This window comes from Orcinus orca, chromosome 15 (genome assembly GCF_937001465.1).
Source record: "Orcinus orca chromosome 15, mOrcOrc1.1, whole genome shotgun sequence".
Taxonomy (NCBI): Eukaryota; Metazoa; Chordata; class Mammalia; order Artiodactyla; family Delphinidae; genus Orcinus; species Orcinus orca.
Window position 1 is genome coordinate 76,680,558 of NC_064573.1, and position 19,706 is coordinate 76,700,263.

The window sequence follows — 19,706 nt, forward strand, 5'->3', positions numbered from 1 at the left end:
ATAACCAAGTGCTAAATACATGCCAGGTACTGTTCTTGGCATTGAAGATACAGTGGTGAACAGACAGAGAGCAGCTGACTTCAAAGGTCTGACAGTTTAACGGCAGGAAGACGAGGGCAGAAGCAGCTCTGCCCACCACGTTCTCCAGCAACTTGCTTGAGGAATTCTCTGTGACTTGGAACTCTGTGGGTCTAGAAACACTAGTACCCAGAGGGAGGATGCTTCCCCCTCAGGACTCAATAATAACCCCATTCAACGCAAAGCTATGGCTGCCTCCTGGTCACTTTGAGTCACACATGCCAGCCATTCAGAAGGCGAAGCAGCCACCATGCTGGCATAGGGCATTGACCTTGATCATTATCAGAAGGCGGGGCTGCAGACACACAGCGGAGACGGGGAGGTAACTGCTTGGTGCTCGGGCAGTTTGCTAGGACATCTCTTGTTGCCTGCGTGCCTAGGAGTAACTGTACATGGGCAATACAGCCACCCCAGCCTGATAAGGACATGGTCACCAGGGGCTCAGACCCCTCCAGGATGAGGGTCTGGGTCACCTCACCAGGCCAGCCACTCAGACAACCAGAGGGAGAGGGGAACCTGGAATGAGTGGTGGTGGAGGAAGATGATGAGTATTCGTGATGACATGGACACCACCTGCAATAGTGGGGGCTCTCGTTCAGCCCACTACCCCTCCTCTTAAAAATGTCTTCAGAAATTGTGGCCAACCAGAGTCCTGGAGAAACCACACTTGGATGAAATGAACGTATGTGAGAAGCAAATGGCTCCAGCCTGTGCTGGGGGCGGAGTGTGGGAGAAGATGTTGGTGCCCCATCCAGATCCCCTTAACTGGACTGTGCACCCATCCCCCAGCTGCACTGCTGTTGGCTCAATACAACTCACAGCTCATTCCTTCTCCAGATAATTGCCCTAAGCCAACATGGAAAAACCTCTTCCAGGAAGCTAAGCTACCCCCCCCATGGGGGAGACTGACTAAATGACATGGGGGTACAAAATCCCAGCCCCCTTGCCATAAAGAGAGACCAACTCCATGGTGCAATTTATGTTCCAGAGTTCCCCCTGGGATCAGACTGAAGTTGTCTCCAGCTGTTATATTCTTTTCTTTTTTTGATGTTTTGCATTTTGTCGATTGAGATAAAATTTATATACAGTAAAAAGCACAGATATGAAAAGTACAATTCAATGAGTTTGACAAATGTCTTCCAATGTAACCAACAACCCAATCAACAATTAAACATTCCCAACATCAGCTCCTGCCCCCTTCCTTCCAGTCAATCCCAACCACTGAACAACCACTTTTCTGATTTTTATCACCACAGATTAACTTTCTCTATTCTTGAGCTTTATATATATGGAATCACACAGTATGGATTCTTTTGTATAGATTTCCATCAACATAATATTTCTGAGTTTAATCTGTGTTGTATATATCAGAGGTTCATTTTTTATTGCTAAGTACTATTCAACTGTATGAATAAACAATGATTTATTTTTCCATTCTTCCGTGGATGGAAATTTGGGTTTCTAATTTTTACCTACTATAGGTTAAAGCTGCTATAATCATTCCTGCACAAGATTTTCTGTGAGCACACGTTTTTATTTCTCCTGGGCAACTACCTAGGAGTGGAATGACTGGGTAATAGGTGGATGTATAACTTAACATTATAAGAACCCTCCAGTTTTCCAAAGTGATTGTACCATTTTACGCCAACAATGTATAAGAGTTCTAATTGTTCCACATTCTTGCCAACATTTAGTGTTGTCAGATTTTTTACTTTAGCCACTCTAGTGGGTGTGAAATGCTATCTCATTGTGGTTTCAATTTGCATTTCCCTGATGGATAATGATGTTGAGCATCTTTCCATGTGCTTACAAGCCATTCATGTATCTTTCCTTCCAAAATGTCTCTTCAAGTATTCGCCCGTTTTATTGAGTTGTCTTTTTATCATTGATTTGTCAGTATTTTAAATATATTCTGGATACAAGCCCACAACTGATATATATGTTATATTTTCTCATATCTGTGGCTTGCCTTTTCATTTCCTTAATGGGGTCTTTTGGTAAGCAGGAGTTTTTAATTTTGATGAAGTACAATTTATCTATTTTTTTATGGTTAATGCATTTTGTGTTTTTTCTAACAAGTCTTTCGCTACCCCAAAATTGCTAAGATATTCCCCACTGTTTTCTTCTAGAAATTTTAGTTTAGCTCTCACATTTAGGCCTATGATCCTTCCCAAATTAGTTTTTGTGTATAATGTGAAGCAGGGATTGTGGTTCATTTTTTCAAACATTTATCCAGTTGCTGAAAAGATTTTCCTAATAAAATTGGGGCATTTGCTGAAAATTATGCGTGTGTGAATCTATTTCTGGATTCTGTTGCATTGATCTATTTGTTTATCCCTGAGGTCATATTCTTGCTTAGATTTTTTTTCCCTGCTTTACCATCTTTCCCTCACCCCTCATCTCCTAAGAGAACTCTCTTCATGAATCACTTGTGTAACATTCCCATCACAGGCTCTGTTTTCAGAGAACTAGACCTAAGACCACAGACAACAGACATGCAAGTTAACTGTGAAATGAGATATTTGCAGGTGCTAATCAGTGCTGGGAATAAGGTAAATATGGAAAGGACTCGCTTGCGGGTGGAAGCTAGCTTAGAAAAGGCCTCTCTGAGAAACTGACATTTAAGTCAAGTCCAGAGTAATGACAACATAAGTGGGTGGTTGAAGGGCAAGGAAAATAATCACTGGAGCCAAGAAGGTCCAGGAACTGAGAGGGAAGAGTGTTGAGTGTTGATCTGCAATGTCATGGCTGAAGCCAGAAGCATGATGGTAAGAGAAGTGATGGAAAGTGGGACAGAGAAACAGCCGCCAAGACAGGCAGGAGTTTATTGAAAAGCCCTTCACGTTAGCTGGGAGTTTTTATGGAGGAAGGACTAGAGATCATTTCAAAGCGTCAATGGGAAGCAAAGAGAACACCCACCCCATCTCCAGGTGCAGAGTTCCTTGGGAGCTAGGAGGAAACCACAGCCTCCCTGGAGGATGCCGTAGGGGGAAAGTATCCTCAGGCAGCAGCCAAGATTCACATGGAGCAAGAATTTGATCAGTGGTTCTCGAAATTGAGCATGTAGCAGAATCAAGTGGAGGGCTTGTTAAACACAGATTGCTGGGTCCCACCCTAACATTTCTGACTCAGAAAGTCTGGGGTGGTGACCCAAGAATTTGTATTTCTAACAAGTTCCCAGGTGATGTTGATGATGGGGTACCAGGGACCACTCTTTGAGAACCACTGGCTTAGACAATACTATGTCAGGAGACAATCAGTGGTTCACCACTGGCAAGAGCACTGATGGTTTCTGTTAATAAAGTTTTATTGGCACACAGCCACGCCCATTTGCTCACATGTCATCTACAGCTGCTTTCCTGCTACAATGGCAGAGATGAGTAGTGGCAACAGAGATTGTGTGGCCTGCAGAGACTAAAACGTTTACAATCTGGCCCTTTATAGAAAAAGTTTGCTGATCTCCATTCTATTTTATCACTAGACTTCTGAAATTTCTTGATGGTGTGTCTAGAGGAGGAGGTAAGCAACGAAGTACCCAAGATAAGAGTCATGATCTTTTGCAACCTAAACTCTTCTCTCCTGCTCTCCTTGAACTTGTAGGTTAAAGGTTATTTAGGGCTCCCCTGGTGGCACAGTGGTTAAGAATCCAACTGCCAATGCAGGGGACACGGGTTCGGGCCCTGGTTCGGGAAGATCCCACATGCCGCAGAGCAGCTAAGCCTGTGCGCCACAACTACTGAGCCTGCACTCTAGAGCCCGTGAGCGCAACAACTGAGGCTGCGTGCCACAACTACTGAAGCCCACATGCCTAGAGCCCATGCTCCGCAACAAGAGAAGTCACCGCAATGAGAAGCCCGCGCAACGCAACGAATAGTAGCCCCCGCTCACTGCAACTAGAGAAAGCCCGCGTGCAGCAACGAAGACCCAACACAGCCAAAAATAAACACATAAATAAATTAATTTTAAAAATATAAAAGAAGGAATTGCAAATTTACACTGAATAAGAAACAAAACATACAGTCATAGTTTCATGCTTTGTTTAAAGGCAAAAATAGAAACTTATATTGCAATATACATTGCATGTGATTGTCTTCTTAATAGAAGGTTGTTCTCTGGGAGGAACTCTTAGGTGGTGTAATTTGAAGTAAAACTCATCTAATTTATTCCAGCCAATTATTTTCATATCATTGACTGAAAATCCGTTTTCCCCTATGAATGTGGGAAACACCCACAGCACCTCCACTGATTTTTCAGAGTCTTAACTATTCTGGGCAAAGCTAAAAAAATGCAGGAACCAGGCCTGTAGGTCTCTGGCTATTTCTCCTGCCTTCTCACTTCAGGGCCTAGGAAAAAAAACAGCAGCTACAGGTGTGAGTTCCAACCAGCAAGGGTTACAATGAATACATATTTTTTCAACTGATTGTTTTGTTTTTTAAATCTAACCTACTACCAGGCTCTTTAAGAGCCTATTAAGGTCTCAAAACCGCCATGTGAAGTACATACTACAGCACCCACCTCACAAAGGAGAAAATTAAAGCTCAGAGCAGTTAAGTGACTTGCCCAGGATCACACAGCATGAAAGGAGTGAAGACAGATTCAAACGCAGCTCAGCCAGGTGGCCAGGCTTACTTACTCAGAATGCATGCACATGGTGCTCACTCAGGGCTGGCTCCCTTCTCGAATTTCTGCTCCCGATGGGTCCTGCCAGGAATATGCCAGCTGAGGGAGAAGGAAGACAGTGAAGAGACACAGGCCTGGAATCGTTTGGGCTGGAAGCAGGGTCAGACACTGGCCCATCCTTGGGCTTGGTGCTGCTTCCAGCACACAACCCGAGTCCAGCTGGGCTTCTCCATAAATACAACGCCCTGTCAGGCCCCCTGGTCCAGGTACCAGTGAAATCCAACCTAAAGAAATGACTCAGGGGACACCAGGCCCCACAGGCTTCATGAGCAGAAAGGGCCTCTAACGATACATGCATTCAAAACTCACTAGGCCAGGTCCCGTGTACCGCTCCCTCCACCCGGCCCTGAGCCTGGAAACCTTTTCTTAAATATTAAAACGTGGCCTCTAAGCTGGAAGATTAACCGAGACGCAGCCTTCTTATCTCAGGTAGGAGTTTCAGAGGCCCTCCTGGTGGAACCCTAACAAGGTCCCTCCATGAGGGGAACTAATCACTGTGAAAGCTTTGGAGGGTGGAGGGGAAGCCAGGGGCAGAGAGACAGCCCCACCCAGCCCAGCCTCATTCCCCACAGTGACCCAAATGAGGGGAGGAAATCTACCTGCTGCAAACCTGGGCCTCAGCCTCCCCGCAGATGCAGAGCCCAGAGCTGCAGACACGGAAGGCAAGCCATGGCCAGACCCATTTCACAGGTGGGGCTCATCAAGTAACGCTCAGTAAGCCATCCAGGGCCCAGGACGTGCAGGGTCCTCTTGCAGTTGTAATAAACGGCGTGCTTGGCCTACGGCCCAATCTGAAAGGTGATCCAGGAGAGTGCTGGACTCGGATAGTTAAAGAGTCAGGGGTTTTGTGAGTCGGTAGTCGAACTGTCGGTAGCTTGAAATCAGCCACCACAATCCTTCTCCCAGCAATTGTTTTTATGGCCCAGATTGCGGGCGTCCTTTGAAAGCCCACGTGCCTGGGTTATCATGATATGAAGGCAGAAGGAGGTAACTGAAAGAATCTGAACTTTAGAACCCCAAAGACCAGCGCAGCGTCCCAGCGCCTCAGCAACTAACTCTCTGCAGGTGCTTGATTGAGTCACGTGACTGCTCTGACCCATGCTGTCCTCCTGCGTTACAGCGAGAGAGGATATCTACCAGCAAGGCTGCTTCCAGAATTAAACAAATGTTTGCAAGGCATCCCAGGGGCTTGCCGCAGGGCATGGCGGCCGATGAAAGTGACACGGGGCTCATTTTCAGGCCCATCCTCCCCACCGAATTGTGGGTCTTGCAAAGGCAGGTTCTGCTCCTGGTGCGCGGTAGGTGCTCAGTGAATTCTAATTGAAGGAAATCAACACCAAGACATTAACAAATGCCTTTCTCACCTCCACTCTCCCGGAGGGGCGGGGGGCGTCACCTCTGTTGCCAGCAGCAGAATAAATGTTGGGTGGTGCCCTTCAGAAGCCAGAGGCATCACGGGACCTAAGCCACCCTTCTAATCAATACCTCTTATCATAAGAGGTACATAGGGGCCAGCTGGTCTGGTTTTTTAAATTATAATCCCCATTTCCCAACATACACTATGCCATCTGCACCAGTTTGCCCAGGCCCTTCCCTCTACTAGGAATGTGTTCCCTCCCCTGCTCTGGGAGTCCTGCGCAGCCTTCAAGGCTCAGCTCAGGTATCTCCTGCCCAGTGAAGCTTCCCTACAGAGGAGGGAACCTGCCTCTGGTTAGGGACACGCCGACCTTCTCTGCTCGAGGCTGAGACACAGGCTCCAGACACACAGACCTGGGTCCCCATCACCTGGGTGACTTTGAGCAAATCATGTGATTTCCCAGAGGCTTAAGTTTTTGAAAAACTCCCCAGAACTACAGCAGGCCTTGAACAAAAGTATGTAAAGCTCAGGACCTGGGACTTAGTGAGCCCTTGATAAATGGGACTTGTTATTTTTACTGAGGACAAGGACCATATTCTCCAACTCTACCCCCCACGCCCCAACACACACACAGACACACACACGCACACACATGTACACGTATGCTCACACACGCAGGCCTCTCTAAACACACGGGATGCTCAGCGGGCCCTGATTGGTGAGTGGCTGGTGGTGCAGGACAGCAGAGGGCAAGCAGCACACCTTGTCTCCATCACGCACCTACCGTGTGCCAGAATCACACACTGAGAAAAATGGGGATAAAGGGATGAGCTGGGGCGTCTGGACGGGAGGGAGGCCGAGCTGCAAGGGGAACAGGATCTGTCTGCTTCGGGAAATAGGACCAAGCTGTCGACCATCAAGCCACAGAACTGCCCTGAGTCCCAAACTTCCTCGTCTGTAAAAATGTTCTAGGATTCACGTCATGGGATTATGTGAGCATTAGACAACCCACATAAAGTACTAACACAGAGGAAGTGTTAAAAAAGGTTAGCCTTTATCCATGTGCTTGTTACTAGTGGTAATAAACCCTGGGAGGTATTAGCATTGGGCACCTTGAAGTCAAGGGAGAAAAAAGTGATGAAAGAAAGCCTGGGCCTCGGCCTTCCTTCTGTCTTCAAACGGGGAACGGACCCGCGCTGGGAAGAGCTGTATTAGTTAGGATGTGCTCAGCTGCAGGTAACAGACTAGCTCGCCTTAAACAACCGAGTTTCACTTCCCAACTAACGAGGCAGAGCCGGCTGCCGGGGCTGTTTGGGAGCCCAGGGAGGCCAAGGTTCTGGATCGATGTCACTGAACTCTCTAGACCTCAGTTCCTGAACTCAGCTCCGCGATGGCCCTCACCTGCCAGCCTCCAGAAGCAGTGGGGAGGGGAGGGGAGGGACATTTCCTGGAGCCCCACCCCCCAGAGCTGCATCACGCGGCTTCCCAGAAGCCCAGGAAGCCCAGGCGAAGGGAATGGCTTTACCATGACTACTTAGGGCCTCAAGGTGAAGGCGGTTCATCCCCTGGGGCTGCGCCCACCTCCCCTGCAGACTGCACACACCCCCTTGTTTGCCACAAGTGATGAGATTCCATTAGCAGGAGCACCAGGGGGAGGCTGGCGCTGCCCACCATGGTCTTCCCTGGATGCCCATGTGGGAAGAGCAAATGGCGGGGGCAGAGGATTCCATCCCCAATGCCCCCAGGAGCTGAAGATCAGTTAAGGTCTCAAGTGGGACTTATTAGATGCCTACTGTGTTCCCGGTCCTGGGCCTGATACAGTGGGGGGGGGGGTACAGGAGACCCGGCTCCTGACCCTAAAAGGACAATAAAGTCAAGTTTGAGGGATTTCCCTGGTGGTCCAGTGGTTAAGACTCCAAGCTCTCAATAGACAGGGCCTGGGTTCGATCCCTCGTCAGGGAAGTAGATCCCGCAAGCCACAATTAAGACCCAATGCAACCAAATAAACTTTTTTTTTAAAAAAAAGGCAAGTCCTAGAAACAAAATGCACACACAGCTCTCTAAAGGCGGGCCCCTTGATTGCTCCAGGTTGGCCGAATTTTGTGGGTCTCAATGCCCAGGTATAATCTTATTTGGTCCGCACGACCACCCTACCCATAGGTACCATTAAGGCCAGCATATTACAAATGAAGAAATCATTAAGTATCTAGAAAAGCACTAGGATGGGAGGGGTGTGTCAGTAGGAGGAAAGAATTCTATGTTCCAATCTTGGCTCAGCCAGAGACGCTCTGCTCTGCGTGATCGAGCAAGAGGGCCTCAGCTTTCCTGCCTATAAAAGGGGTGTTCCATGGGCCAGAAGGTTCTGAGCGGGGGTTCTCAAACTTTGCTGCATATTAGAAACACCTGAGGACCTTTCAAAACTCCTGATAACCCTCGTCAGATCACAGGCCAGTTAAATCAGAAAGTCTGGGCATGGGAGCCAGGCATCTGCGTTTTTTTGTTTTGGTTTGGTTTTTAGGTCTCCAGGTGATTCCCACCTGTAGACAAGTTTGGGGATAAGGATGGAAATTTCCTGGCCTCCTGTGATAGCACACGGTTGGCCTGGTATAGAAAGAAGATGATTGAGCCAAATTTAAATATCCCGAATAGCCAAACCCACAGACACAGAAAGCAGGTTAGTGGTTGCTTGGGAGGGTGGGAGGGGAGGTAATGGGAGAGACTGTTCAATGGGTCTCAGTTTCCAAAAGGACATGAAAATATACAGGCTCTACATCGGGGTGATGGTTGCACAACACTGTGGAGGTACTATATGCCCCTGAATTGTACACTTGAAAATGGTCAATTTTGGGCTTCCCTGGTGGCGCAGTGGTTGAGGGTCCGCCTGCCGATGCAGGGGACACGGGTTCGTGCCCCGGTCCGGGAAGATCCCATATGCCGCGGAGCGGCTGGGCCTGTGAGCCATGGCCGCTGAGCCTGCGCGTCCGGAGCCTGTGCTCCGCAGCGGGAGAGGCCACAACAGTGAGAGGCCTGCGCACCGCAAAAAAAAAAAAAAAAAAAAAAAGGTAAATTTTGTTATGTATATTTTACCACACAAAAAAAGAAAATGAATACAAATTAAGTAATTCAATTAAAAATAGGCTGTGTCTCTAGGAAGGTCAAAACTTTGAGGGCAAGCAAGGGGAGGAACCTGGTCAGAGCTCGACCTCTGGAGGCAGACCTGGGTTCAGATCTCTAGTCTGCAACTTGCTGAGTGGGTGCTGTGTGACCCTGAGCAACTGACCTCACCTCTCTGGTCCTCTCTCCTGCCTCTAAAACGGAGGTAAGCAAACTACCGACTTCAGAGAACTATCCTGAGGCTCCACGAAATACACTGACTGATGAGTGAAAGTTATTTCTCAGAACCACGGGAAAGCACCTCAGGGGTTTGACAGAGACCAAGAACGCTGGGGCGGGACTTGAGCAGAGTCGCCCAGCGGGGTAGAGAGCCAAGGAGCACAAGCTTCCAGGTTCCGAGCCTGGCCACCTCCCTCCACCCGCGGGGCCAGGGAGCCTGACTCACCTGGTCCCCAGGCGAGGGGTGGGGCTCCCGGCTCTCACCTGGCACTGCAGGAGGCCCACACCCGCCACCTGCATTTCAGCTCCCCTCGCCGTGGCTCCGGGCGCTGCTTTCCCAATTGCCCAGGTGACGCCAGGGCCCGGCTCTCGGCTTCCGCGGGGTGCGGGGCGGGCAGGTGCGGCCGCCGCCAGGTGAGGCCGCTGCCAGGTGAGGCCACCCCGCGGGAGGCCCGCCCACCGCGCCGCTTCGCCGCCTCTCGGTCTGTGGCGCCATCTGCTGGCCTTCTCCGGAAGGACACAACCTCTGCTCTGACTTCTGCCTCAGTTCAACAAACTAATGGGTACGGTGTTAGGTGTCCGCGATTCGCACCATCCCATGCTCTCCAGGAATCTGCAGACTACCAGAAAGCTCGGATGTAGAGAAGACAAGCAAAGAAAAGATGCAAGTTGCAATCATTCCTTGTTCAGATACAGAATAACTTTAGTTGGGGAGGTACCAGCCCATCCTCTCTGAGGAGATGACAGGGGAAGACTTCAAAGAAACCAAGAAAATCTCCACGGAAAGAGGGTGAAAGTAATCCACGCAGTGGAAACAGAATGTGCAAAGGCCCTGAGGTAGGAGAGACCTGGCTTTTTAAAGAAACTGAAAAGCCCAGAGGCTGGAATATAATGGCTGTGGTATGAATGAAATAGGTAGAGATCAGATAAGACCCTCTATCTATACTCTCACTGTTCCCACAAGAGAACCAAGATCCAGGGAAAGGACTTGCCCTACTTGCAGACTGAGGCAGTGACAGCCGAGCCTAGAGGACTCCTAGCCCAGAGCTCTTTTCACCGCTCCACCACCCTCTCCAGCCTTGACTGCCGTTGGTGTCCGAGAATCCATTCATTCATTCATTCAACGAACATTTCTGGAGCAGCTATTATGTGCCAAAGACTGTGCTAAGCATTAAGGACAAAATGGTAAATGAGATATATTCCTTGAGATCCTCCTAACATAGTGAGGCCATCAAACCAGTCTAGGAAGATTAGAGAACATTCCCCATCACTCACAAGAGACAAACCCAAAGGAATGAAACTCTAATGGTGGAAATCTGGGACAAGCAGAGGCCAATAGAGGAGACATCTCAGCATTCTTCAAAGCATACCATAGGAACAAATTATTTTAATCAAACCCTATCCCCACCTTTTTGTAGAAGTGAAACATTAGGTCCTAGAGGGATTGAGTCAGGATACACAGATGGACCTCTACTGAGATGCCAGAATCCTGGGGGCAGATTCAGCTCAGGGGATATGTTAGTAATAGGAGTTCACCCCAGTTCCCAGAGGAGACAGCTTGTCCTCAGCCCTCTGCAAGAGGGTCCTCAACACATAGTGGGCCAATCAGGCCGATGGGGCCAGTGTGACCCACGCCCGTCCTCCTCCTCTTCATCATCATCATCATCATTGGACTCATCATCATTGGCGTTATTCAGAAATTACTCTCAGTCACCTTCCAATTCTTGATTTATTAAACCAAAAAGACTTATTGATCACCGCCCCTGTCCCAGCATTGCATTTGGGGTTGGGCCACACTTAGGTAAAAGCCGCCCTTGAACAGCTCACGGAAGAGGCAGGTTGATATTGAAACAAATCATTTCAACCTGGTGTGAAAAAAGTGCTGCAATGGTGCTACTTTCCACTTGGGAAGAAGCACAGTAAGACCATGGATTCATCCTGCCTGGGGAGGTCTTGACGGAGAAGTCCTGTGTCAACCACAAAAACCTTCATGTGGGGCTTCCCTGGTGGCGCAGTGGTTGAGAGTGCGCCTGCCGATGCAGGGGACGCAGGTTCATGCCCTGGTCCGGGAAGATCCCACATGCCGCAGAGCGGCTGGGCCCGTGAGCCATGGCCGCTGAGCCTGCGCGTCCGGAGCCTGTGCTCCGCAACGGGAGAGGCCACAACAGTGAGAGGCCCACGTACTGCAAAAAAAAAAAAAAAAAAAAAAAACCTTCATCTGAACCTCCAGTCCCGTAGTTCTCAAAATACTACGTACTTTGAGTAGTTCTCAAATGCTGTCCTGAAGCAGCAGCATTTTCACCACTTGGGGACTTGTTAAAAATGCAAATTCTGAATCTGAAACTCAGGGAGCTGAAGGAGGGAGGGCGGGGGCGGGTTTGAGCGAAAGCACCTGTCCTCCTTGTGTTTACCTTAAGCTGCACTTTCCTTCACCACAGCCAGGTGTCAGTAGATTGGCTCTTACTGCGCATGAGCAAGCGGGCCTGCGTTTGGTTGGTAGCAATTTGGCAACCAACTTGGGGCTCAGTCGCGCGTGGACGCCTCACCCTGGCGCATGGGCCCTGGCTGGCAGCTGCTCCTGGGGGCCTGTCCAGCAGCTGCCTGAGCACCTTTGTCTCAGAGACGCCCCCAGAAGTGGCCAGCGGGCGTCTCTGGCCCTCGGCGCTTTGGATTTTGGTGGTGATGGAAACAAGACACTCGCACTGGCCATTGGAGCCATCGTTGGTGAGTAATGGGGCTTGCGGTGTGGTAACACCCGTCTACTCTTCCCTATCGCGTTGGCTTTGCCTGCGGCAGAGCATTGGTTGGGATTTTCCCTTTTGGACCAGCCTTGGTATTTCATTCAGCCTCATCTCTGATGGGCCGTTAGTTGGGGTTCTCCCTTTCTGGGGCTCGGGAACTTTGACCCTGAGAGGCAGTTTTGCATTGGATATATTTCATAACACCTGCCATAAATAGTTAATTATGGGTAATCAGAGCTCTGTTCATCTTACAATCCCCCTAGGGTGAATTTAGCAAAACTGGGAGATCTTCAGCTATGCTCTTGTAAATGAAAGAAAATGATGTTTTGATTGTAACATTGTGTGGCCTCAGTACTCCCTGAGATCTGGAGAACAGGGGCGTCTAGTGAGCTTTTCCATTGCTTTGGCTTTTACCTTGGGGGGGGGTGTGTCTCGGCACCTGAGTCCTCGGTACTCTTCCTGGTTTTGCTGAAAGTGAGGCATGCGAATGTGAGTAAATTATGGATATATTATTTTCTATTACTGTTATTTGTTTAAACTGAATTGGGTATTTGGAAATTGGCCCCGGGGGGGGGGGGAGGGGAGGATCCTGAAAATGGCCAAGATGGCTGGGCAGTTTTCAAGGAGGAATCTACATTTCTCTTCCTGCGCCTTTGAGATGTAAATGATCTACTTGGGATCTCAGGATCTACCTGGGATCTCAGAAACATATCTAATAATCTGTGTCCCTGAGGCTGAGGGGGGGGGGGGGAAAGGGTCTTTTTTTCTCAAGCAGAAAAACTAAGATTTCTGGTTCTGTGTTTATGTAAAACTTAACTTGTAAATAAGCTGTATTTAATTGACTTAAAAGTAAGCGCTTGTAAATTAAATACTTCTAAGTATAAAAGATGCCAGCCAGAACAAATTTCAGGTTCACATGATCTAGGAATTATTCGCTATTAAATTAATATCTGGTATTAAACCTAGCTTAAGCTTGTTGGTATACTCAATACAGGTGTCTCTGATTGGGCCTAGCTTTACTGAAGGTCAATGAATTTATGTTACTTGTGTTGCAGAGTGTTAGCAGAAAGAAAAAAATTAACTTGGTCTGATGAAATTCTTATAAATAAATGCAAATGAGAGAAGAGCTTTTGGGTGAACTCTTTAGAAATAATTGTGTTTTAGGAATGTCTACTTTAAAATGATCTCTCCAGGTATTTGGTAAGTTGAAATTTTAGAGTTGTGCTACCTTAAGTTAAATGATGATTACAGTTGTGCTACATTAAGTTAAATGATGGAAGTTTATTGAATAAGTCATTCCCAAACATAATAAGATACTGAAAATTAATTACTAAACATTGGCTTCCCTTTACAGAGAAACTGAACGTCTTTAGGAGTATTACTAAATGTTTGGTGCCACACTGAGATATTTTCTATCAAAAGCACATATTTTTAGAAATTATTATTGGTATTTATGTTTACCAATTTACAGAATGCTAATGTAAAAGACAGGTTATAATTGCTTCTTGGTTTTCACTAGAAATAAAGGTTTTTAAGAGTTGAGGATTCTAATTTACGTACGTAATTAAAGCTACTAAAAACAATAAAGGGAACATTTCACTGTACAGGAGGAAAGTAGGATATATGTTTTGAGTAAAAGAAGGTATGAGGAATGGAATTGCATTTTATTAAAGAAGATAAAGTGACTTGGTCCTAGCGCTGGTTGTTTCTAGATGGGAAAAAAATATGGGACATAACTAATACGGATGCAGAAGGCTGTGGAAGGTTTGTGGAAAGGGAGCCCTGAAAAAGTTCTGTGCATGGTCAGGCTGAGATTAGAGTAAACGTGATTAGGTAAATGGATTTTGTTATTAAAAGTAGGCTGGTGGAGAGCTCCAGCAGAGTAGTGTGCTTGTGGAGGTGTGGTTGGCGGTCACCGTGGGGGTCACCGTGGACGTGCACGAGGTGTTCAAGTACCCCTTCGAGCAGGTGGTCACCGGCTTCCTCCGAAAGTATCTGAACCCCATGGATAAAAATGTCATCTCTGTAAAAAATTGTGTAGGAAAAACAGGATGTGTCAACAGGGATCATCTATAGAAAGAGGATTGCAGTCTGTCAGAGTGCGGTTCCAGAAATTTTAAGGAAGGTGAACATTTTAAAGGTGCCTCATATCCAGTTAGAAGAGGAATCGTGGTTCAGTCCTCAGGAAAGGAACGTGGCTATAAGGAGCCACTGTCTTACGTGGACACAATATGCATCCGTGAAGGGAGAGTCTGTCTTCTGGGAAAGTATGAAAAGTCCAAATTGGACAGAGTTCATTCAGAAAGACGGGATTTCAATCACAGGGGCTGGTTTTCTCAACTGCGTTTTGGAAACTTTTGCCAGCACATTTTTAAGACAGGGCGCCCAGAAGGGAATTAGAATAACGGAGATGCTGCTAAAGGAACAGTGGTGCCCCCTTAGCTGAATAAAGAATCCCCGGGAAGTTGTGTTGTGTCTACTTTTCCTCGAGAATCTTTTCTCAGACACAACACAATTTTCGAAATACAGGTTTAAGGATGTGGTGTTGGCAGCTTACAGAAGAGGAGACCTTCCTGCCAGGACATGACAAGATACACTGCCCTGGGAGCTGGCCTCCAATAGCGGCTCTGGTGGAGCTGAGACCTTCTGGCTGATTCTTGTGGCATAATCTCTATGATTTTACAAATAAAGGAAAAATCCCGTAGAAGGTGGTGTCTGCCCTTCTTCAGGATTCATGAGAGGGTTCTGGGACAAATAAAGGAGTTAAACCTGATACCTGATTCTTAGGTGGCCTGGAACAGAAAGGAATATACCAGACCTGTGTTGAAGTTAAGCCATATTCATAGTAATGTTGAAGATTCTCAGAAATCAGGAGCATTTGATTTCTACCCATCAGTACTACATAACTGCCATCAGCTGACTTGTATAACGTAACACGTGAACTGTGATTGGTCCTTGAAAGAAGCTGGGGAGTGGGGAGGTGGGCTATCATCTTGACTCCTTCTAACCCACTCTGGGATCTGGAGCAGATCATGTGACCACTCTGTCTTTCACTGGGCAAAGGGGGATAATTGGGCACAGATCTTTCTATTTGTGATGATTAAACAAGGTGGTTTGGTATGCAAAGCACAGGTTTGGGAGTCAGAGCCTCGGGTTTGAATTTGAGCATGGCCACGCCATAACTCGGTGATCACGTACGTAATTTAAAATCTTTCTGGAATTCATTTTTTAGGTTCGTAAAATGAGATTATAGAGTTAACCTTATGATGTTGTTGGAACAATTGGAGATCGTGTGATAAAGTGCCTACCATGTCACCTGGTGCACAGAAGTAAATAGAAGCTATTATTAGTACACGAAACCAGTTTGGAAATGTACTTTTCTGACGTAACGTAACGTAGGATGACTGTTTGAAAGTTAGATGACGGTAGTTTGCATTTCCCGCGATCGGAAGCCAAGACGTAAATGCACACTACCTAAAAGAAAGCTTGACGAGGGGCAATAATTTGGAATTCATCTTCTTAAAATAAAAAAATTGGACCATTACTGGAAGGTCTTGGGGAAATCATTTTTTTAATATTTGAAAATTTTTCCATTTAGCGAATTGATGAATTTCAAAGCAATTGTTTTTTTGTTTTGTTTTTTATACAAGCCTACCACTGTGAGCTCCTCTTACTGTATTTGAGCTGTTTGTGCCGCCTGAGTTTTGTGTCTTAGGATAATTTCCCTTCATTTCCTTAGTGTTTCATTCCTCAGTTGTGTTGGAGGGAAGATGAATGGTAGGAACCAGAACACACTTTGACCTCCTTTTCCAGTTTGTAAACGGCAGTTGGTAGGCTTTTGGAATAATGGCGCATTTCCAAAAATAAAAGGTGGTGCGAATTATCACAGAGGTGAGAGGCAAGAAATCTGTACTTGGAGGCTGATGCTAGAATGAATGTAACCCTGGGAGTTCCCTGATGGCCCGGTAGTTGAGACTCCGAACTTACACTGCCAGGGCCCGGGTTCAATCCCTGGTCGGGAAATTGAGATCCCGCAAGGCCCGTGGTACAGCCAAAAAAAAAAAGAATAAACGTAACCCTTCATACTCAACAACTTGCATTCTGTGAAGGCAGGAGTTCTCAACCTTGGCTGGTCCATTGGAACCACCTGGGAGCTTTCTGCACTCCTGCTGCCTAGGTTACATCCCAGACCAATAAGTCAGAATCTCTGCGGTGGAACCCAGGCATCAGTGTTTTTTAAAGCTCCCTAGGTGATTCCAATGGGCAGCGAACACTACAGTGAATTCTAGGTGATTTGCAGATATTATCTGATTCCTTTCTTAACACCTCCAGAGTAGGAAAGTATCTTTGTAGCAAGAATTATTGTTAGAAAGAGTGAAGTACAGAGAGGCTGACTTTTTGCTTTAATTCCTTAAAGCTGGGGTGGCCAATGGAAATGCCTACAGGGGTCTGGCAGGTGACCTGACGCGTGAAGCAGGCTGGCGGCCACTGGGGAGACTCCAGGAGTATGTGGCTGGCAAAAGGTGGGCAGCTGCTGCCTGGCTCCAGCGCAGTGTTGCCAACTGGCTGGTTTCCCTAGTTCTTCCAATTTCCAATTTTCCAGGAAAAGATAGAATAAAAAAAAGAAAGAAATCGCCCAATTTTTATGTGTTGGCAACGAATTCAGGATTGTTTAAAGCATGGTGCCGGCCAAACAAAACATGATTGCCAGCAGTTCCCAGCCTTTGCTTCAAGAGTGTTACGGACCAGCTTAAACATCTCAGCCAACTTTTAAGAGATTTGCACTTCCCTATTCTGGATGTAAGCTGCTTTCTGTCTCTCCTCCAAGACTGCTTTTACATGTATTTTCCTCCCCATTCCCAAGCAATCCTCTGAGCTTGCATCAGACACTTTTCCTCGTTTTTTCACCCCTGCAGGCATCCCTCATTTCAAGCTTCACATGTGTGGCTTAGAAACCGTATGCTCCTTTTAAAATTAATTAGGGCTTGTTAAACTTTATTTTTATTATGTGTCAGAATCTTCTTCCTGTGATAAAATATTTAGAAGTCCACATTTAATTTGATTATCTAGAAAATGTCAATACTGGGAGTAGAGCCTTACTGGGTACATGAGGAACAAGGGTGAGAAGGGTTCATTCACAGACCTGGCCAGGCTCCTGGCCTGCTGCTGATCCTACACAGGAAGGTGCGGACGTATTACAGTGATTCCCAGGCTTCTACTTGTACCAGAAATCCTTGAGTAGGTGGGCTCACCTGCTGGTTCCCAGGGCCTCCCCCGGAGGTTCTGATTCATGGAACTTCCAATGGGACTCGGGGACCTGCATTTTAAAACAAGTTCACCAGGAGACTTGGTTGTGCTGTTTCACAGACCAAATTTTGAGAAACAGTGATTTAGGGGAGGTGTTTGTGGCTTCTGTGTCTCCTATCATTGAAGAAGGGTTTATAGCCATTCGGGCCCACTGATCAATACAGCTGATCGCTCAGGACACAATATGAAGTTCTCATGCACAGAGAAGCTGACTTAGGCTATCCCTACGTGATTAGGGTGCTTTCACCATGAACGGGCTTTTATGGTTTCAATCATGGGGTTAAAAAAGGTGCTCTATTCTTTTGATATAAGTTGCTTTGTGTATTTTATAAACAGTACCTGTGTAGTAATATCCTGTGTATTGACATCGTGGTGCGTGGTACAGCTGACTCGAGTTTATTCTTTTAAGTTGCACCTCTTGTTTTGCTCTATTTCAGCCATTTACACGGAACTCTTTTTTTTCACATCTTTATTGGAGTGCAGATGCTTTGCAGTGTTGTGTTGGTTTCTGCTATGCAGTGGGGGGTATCGGCTATACATATAGGCGTATCCCCATATCCCCTCCATCTTGAGCCTTCTCCTAATTTAGTATACCTTTCCCTGCTTTTGCAAACAGAATGTACTGAAGATAATGAAATCATTTCAGGGTCATCATTTATGTTTTGAATTCTTTCAGGTCCTATTTAGGTTTGTTAAAGCCCCTCCGCTGAATGGCTCTGCTCTTTTGAGTTTTGCCATGTTTTTCATAGTTTCTTCTTTTCCGTCCCTGTTCCCTGTTGTTTCTCTCCTCCTTAACTCTGCCCGTCTCTAGGAACTTTGCCCTCCCTTACTGTATGGAGTTGGGAAATGCTGTAATTGCATAGTGTATGTCAAGTAACGGTAAACAGGAGCTGAGTGAGTCTCTGGGAGGCTTTCTTTAGCGGTGAAATGGATGAACTGCACTGACTTGGTGACGTTGTTTTAGTGGCTCTGCTACTTCCTCTAACTTATCCTGATCCTTCACTGCAGTTGTCAGATCTGTGACCTCAAGATAACTGAGATACTGCTACAAATGATTTACTTAAATCTGTAAGCTGTTGTCTCCCCAGTTGTGTTAGTGTTTCTATATGTCCTGTCCTATAATGCGAAACGTAAGTAGATTACAAATGAACATTTCTGTGCCAAGTTTCTTTGCAGGATAAAGTGTTTTTGATTCAGTGTTATTGTGATTTAGAGCTATAAATTAGTTGTATACCTGTGAAATTCAATCCTACCATCATTCTGAAATAAAGTTTCACAACTAATTAAAAAAAAGTAGGCTGGTGCAGGACTAGATTTGTTCCTCTAAAGAGAATAAGTATACTTAGAATCCTGATTTTTTAATTAAATTATATCTTTTTTAATTAATTAATTAATTTATATTTTGGCTGTGTTGGTCTTCATTGCTGCGTGTGGGCTTTCTCTACTTGCGGTGAGTGGGGGCTACGCTTCTAGCGGTACGCGGGCTTCTCATTGCGGTGGCTTCTCGTGTTGCAGAGCACGGGCTCTAGGCCCACGGGCTTCAGTAGGTGCGGCATGTGGGCTTAGTAGTTGTGGCTTGTGGGCTGTAGAGCGCAGCCTCAGCAGTTGTGGTGCACGGGCTTAGTTGCTCCGCAGCATGTGGGATCTTCCCGGACTAGGGATCGAACCCTTGTCCCTTGCATTGGCAGGCGGATTCTTAACCACTGTGCCACGAGGGGAGCCCTAGACTGCTGATTTTGATAACACATGGTATGAATTTACTTGCCTTTAAGTGATCTGTATTTGCTTTTTTTTTAATTGAAGTATAGTTGATTTACAATGTTGTGTTAGTTTCTGGTGTACAACAAAGTAATTCAGTTATATATAGACATACATGTATGCACATATGCATATATATCTTTTCATATTCTTTTCCAATGGTTTATTACAGCATATTGAATATAGTTCCCTGTGCTATACAGTAGGACCTTGTTATCTGTTTTATATACAGTAGTTTGTATCTGCTAATCCCAAACTCCTAATTTATCCCTCCCCCATCCCCTTTCCCCTTCAGTAACCATAAATTTGTTTTCTATGTCTGAGTCTGTTTTTGATTGTAAATAAGTTCATTTGTATCATATTTTAGATTCCACATATAAGTGATATTATATGCTATTTGTCTTTCTCTTTCTGACTTAACTATGATAATCTCTAGGTCCATTCATGTTGCT

At 46.3% G+C, this 19,706-nt stretch overlaps 1 protein-coding gene across 1 annotated transcript; it reads left to right on the forward strand.

Moving 5' to 3' along the window:
- The first annotated feature begins 11,917 nt into the window (after window positions 1-11,917).
- LOC101279341 (PRELI domain-containing protein 2-like) lies at window positions 11,918-14,635 on the forward strand. The gene is given in 3 exon segments (XM_033408653.1): window positions 11,918-12,172; window positions 14,050-14,223; window positions 14,225-14,635. Coding segments are annotated over 3 exon segments (840 nt in total).
- The last annotated feature ends 5,071 nt before the right edge of the window (window positions 14,636-19,706 follow it).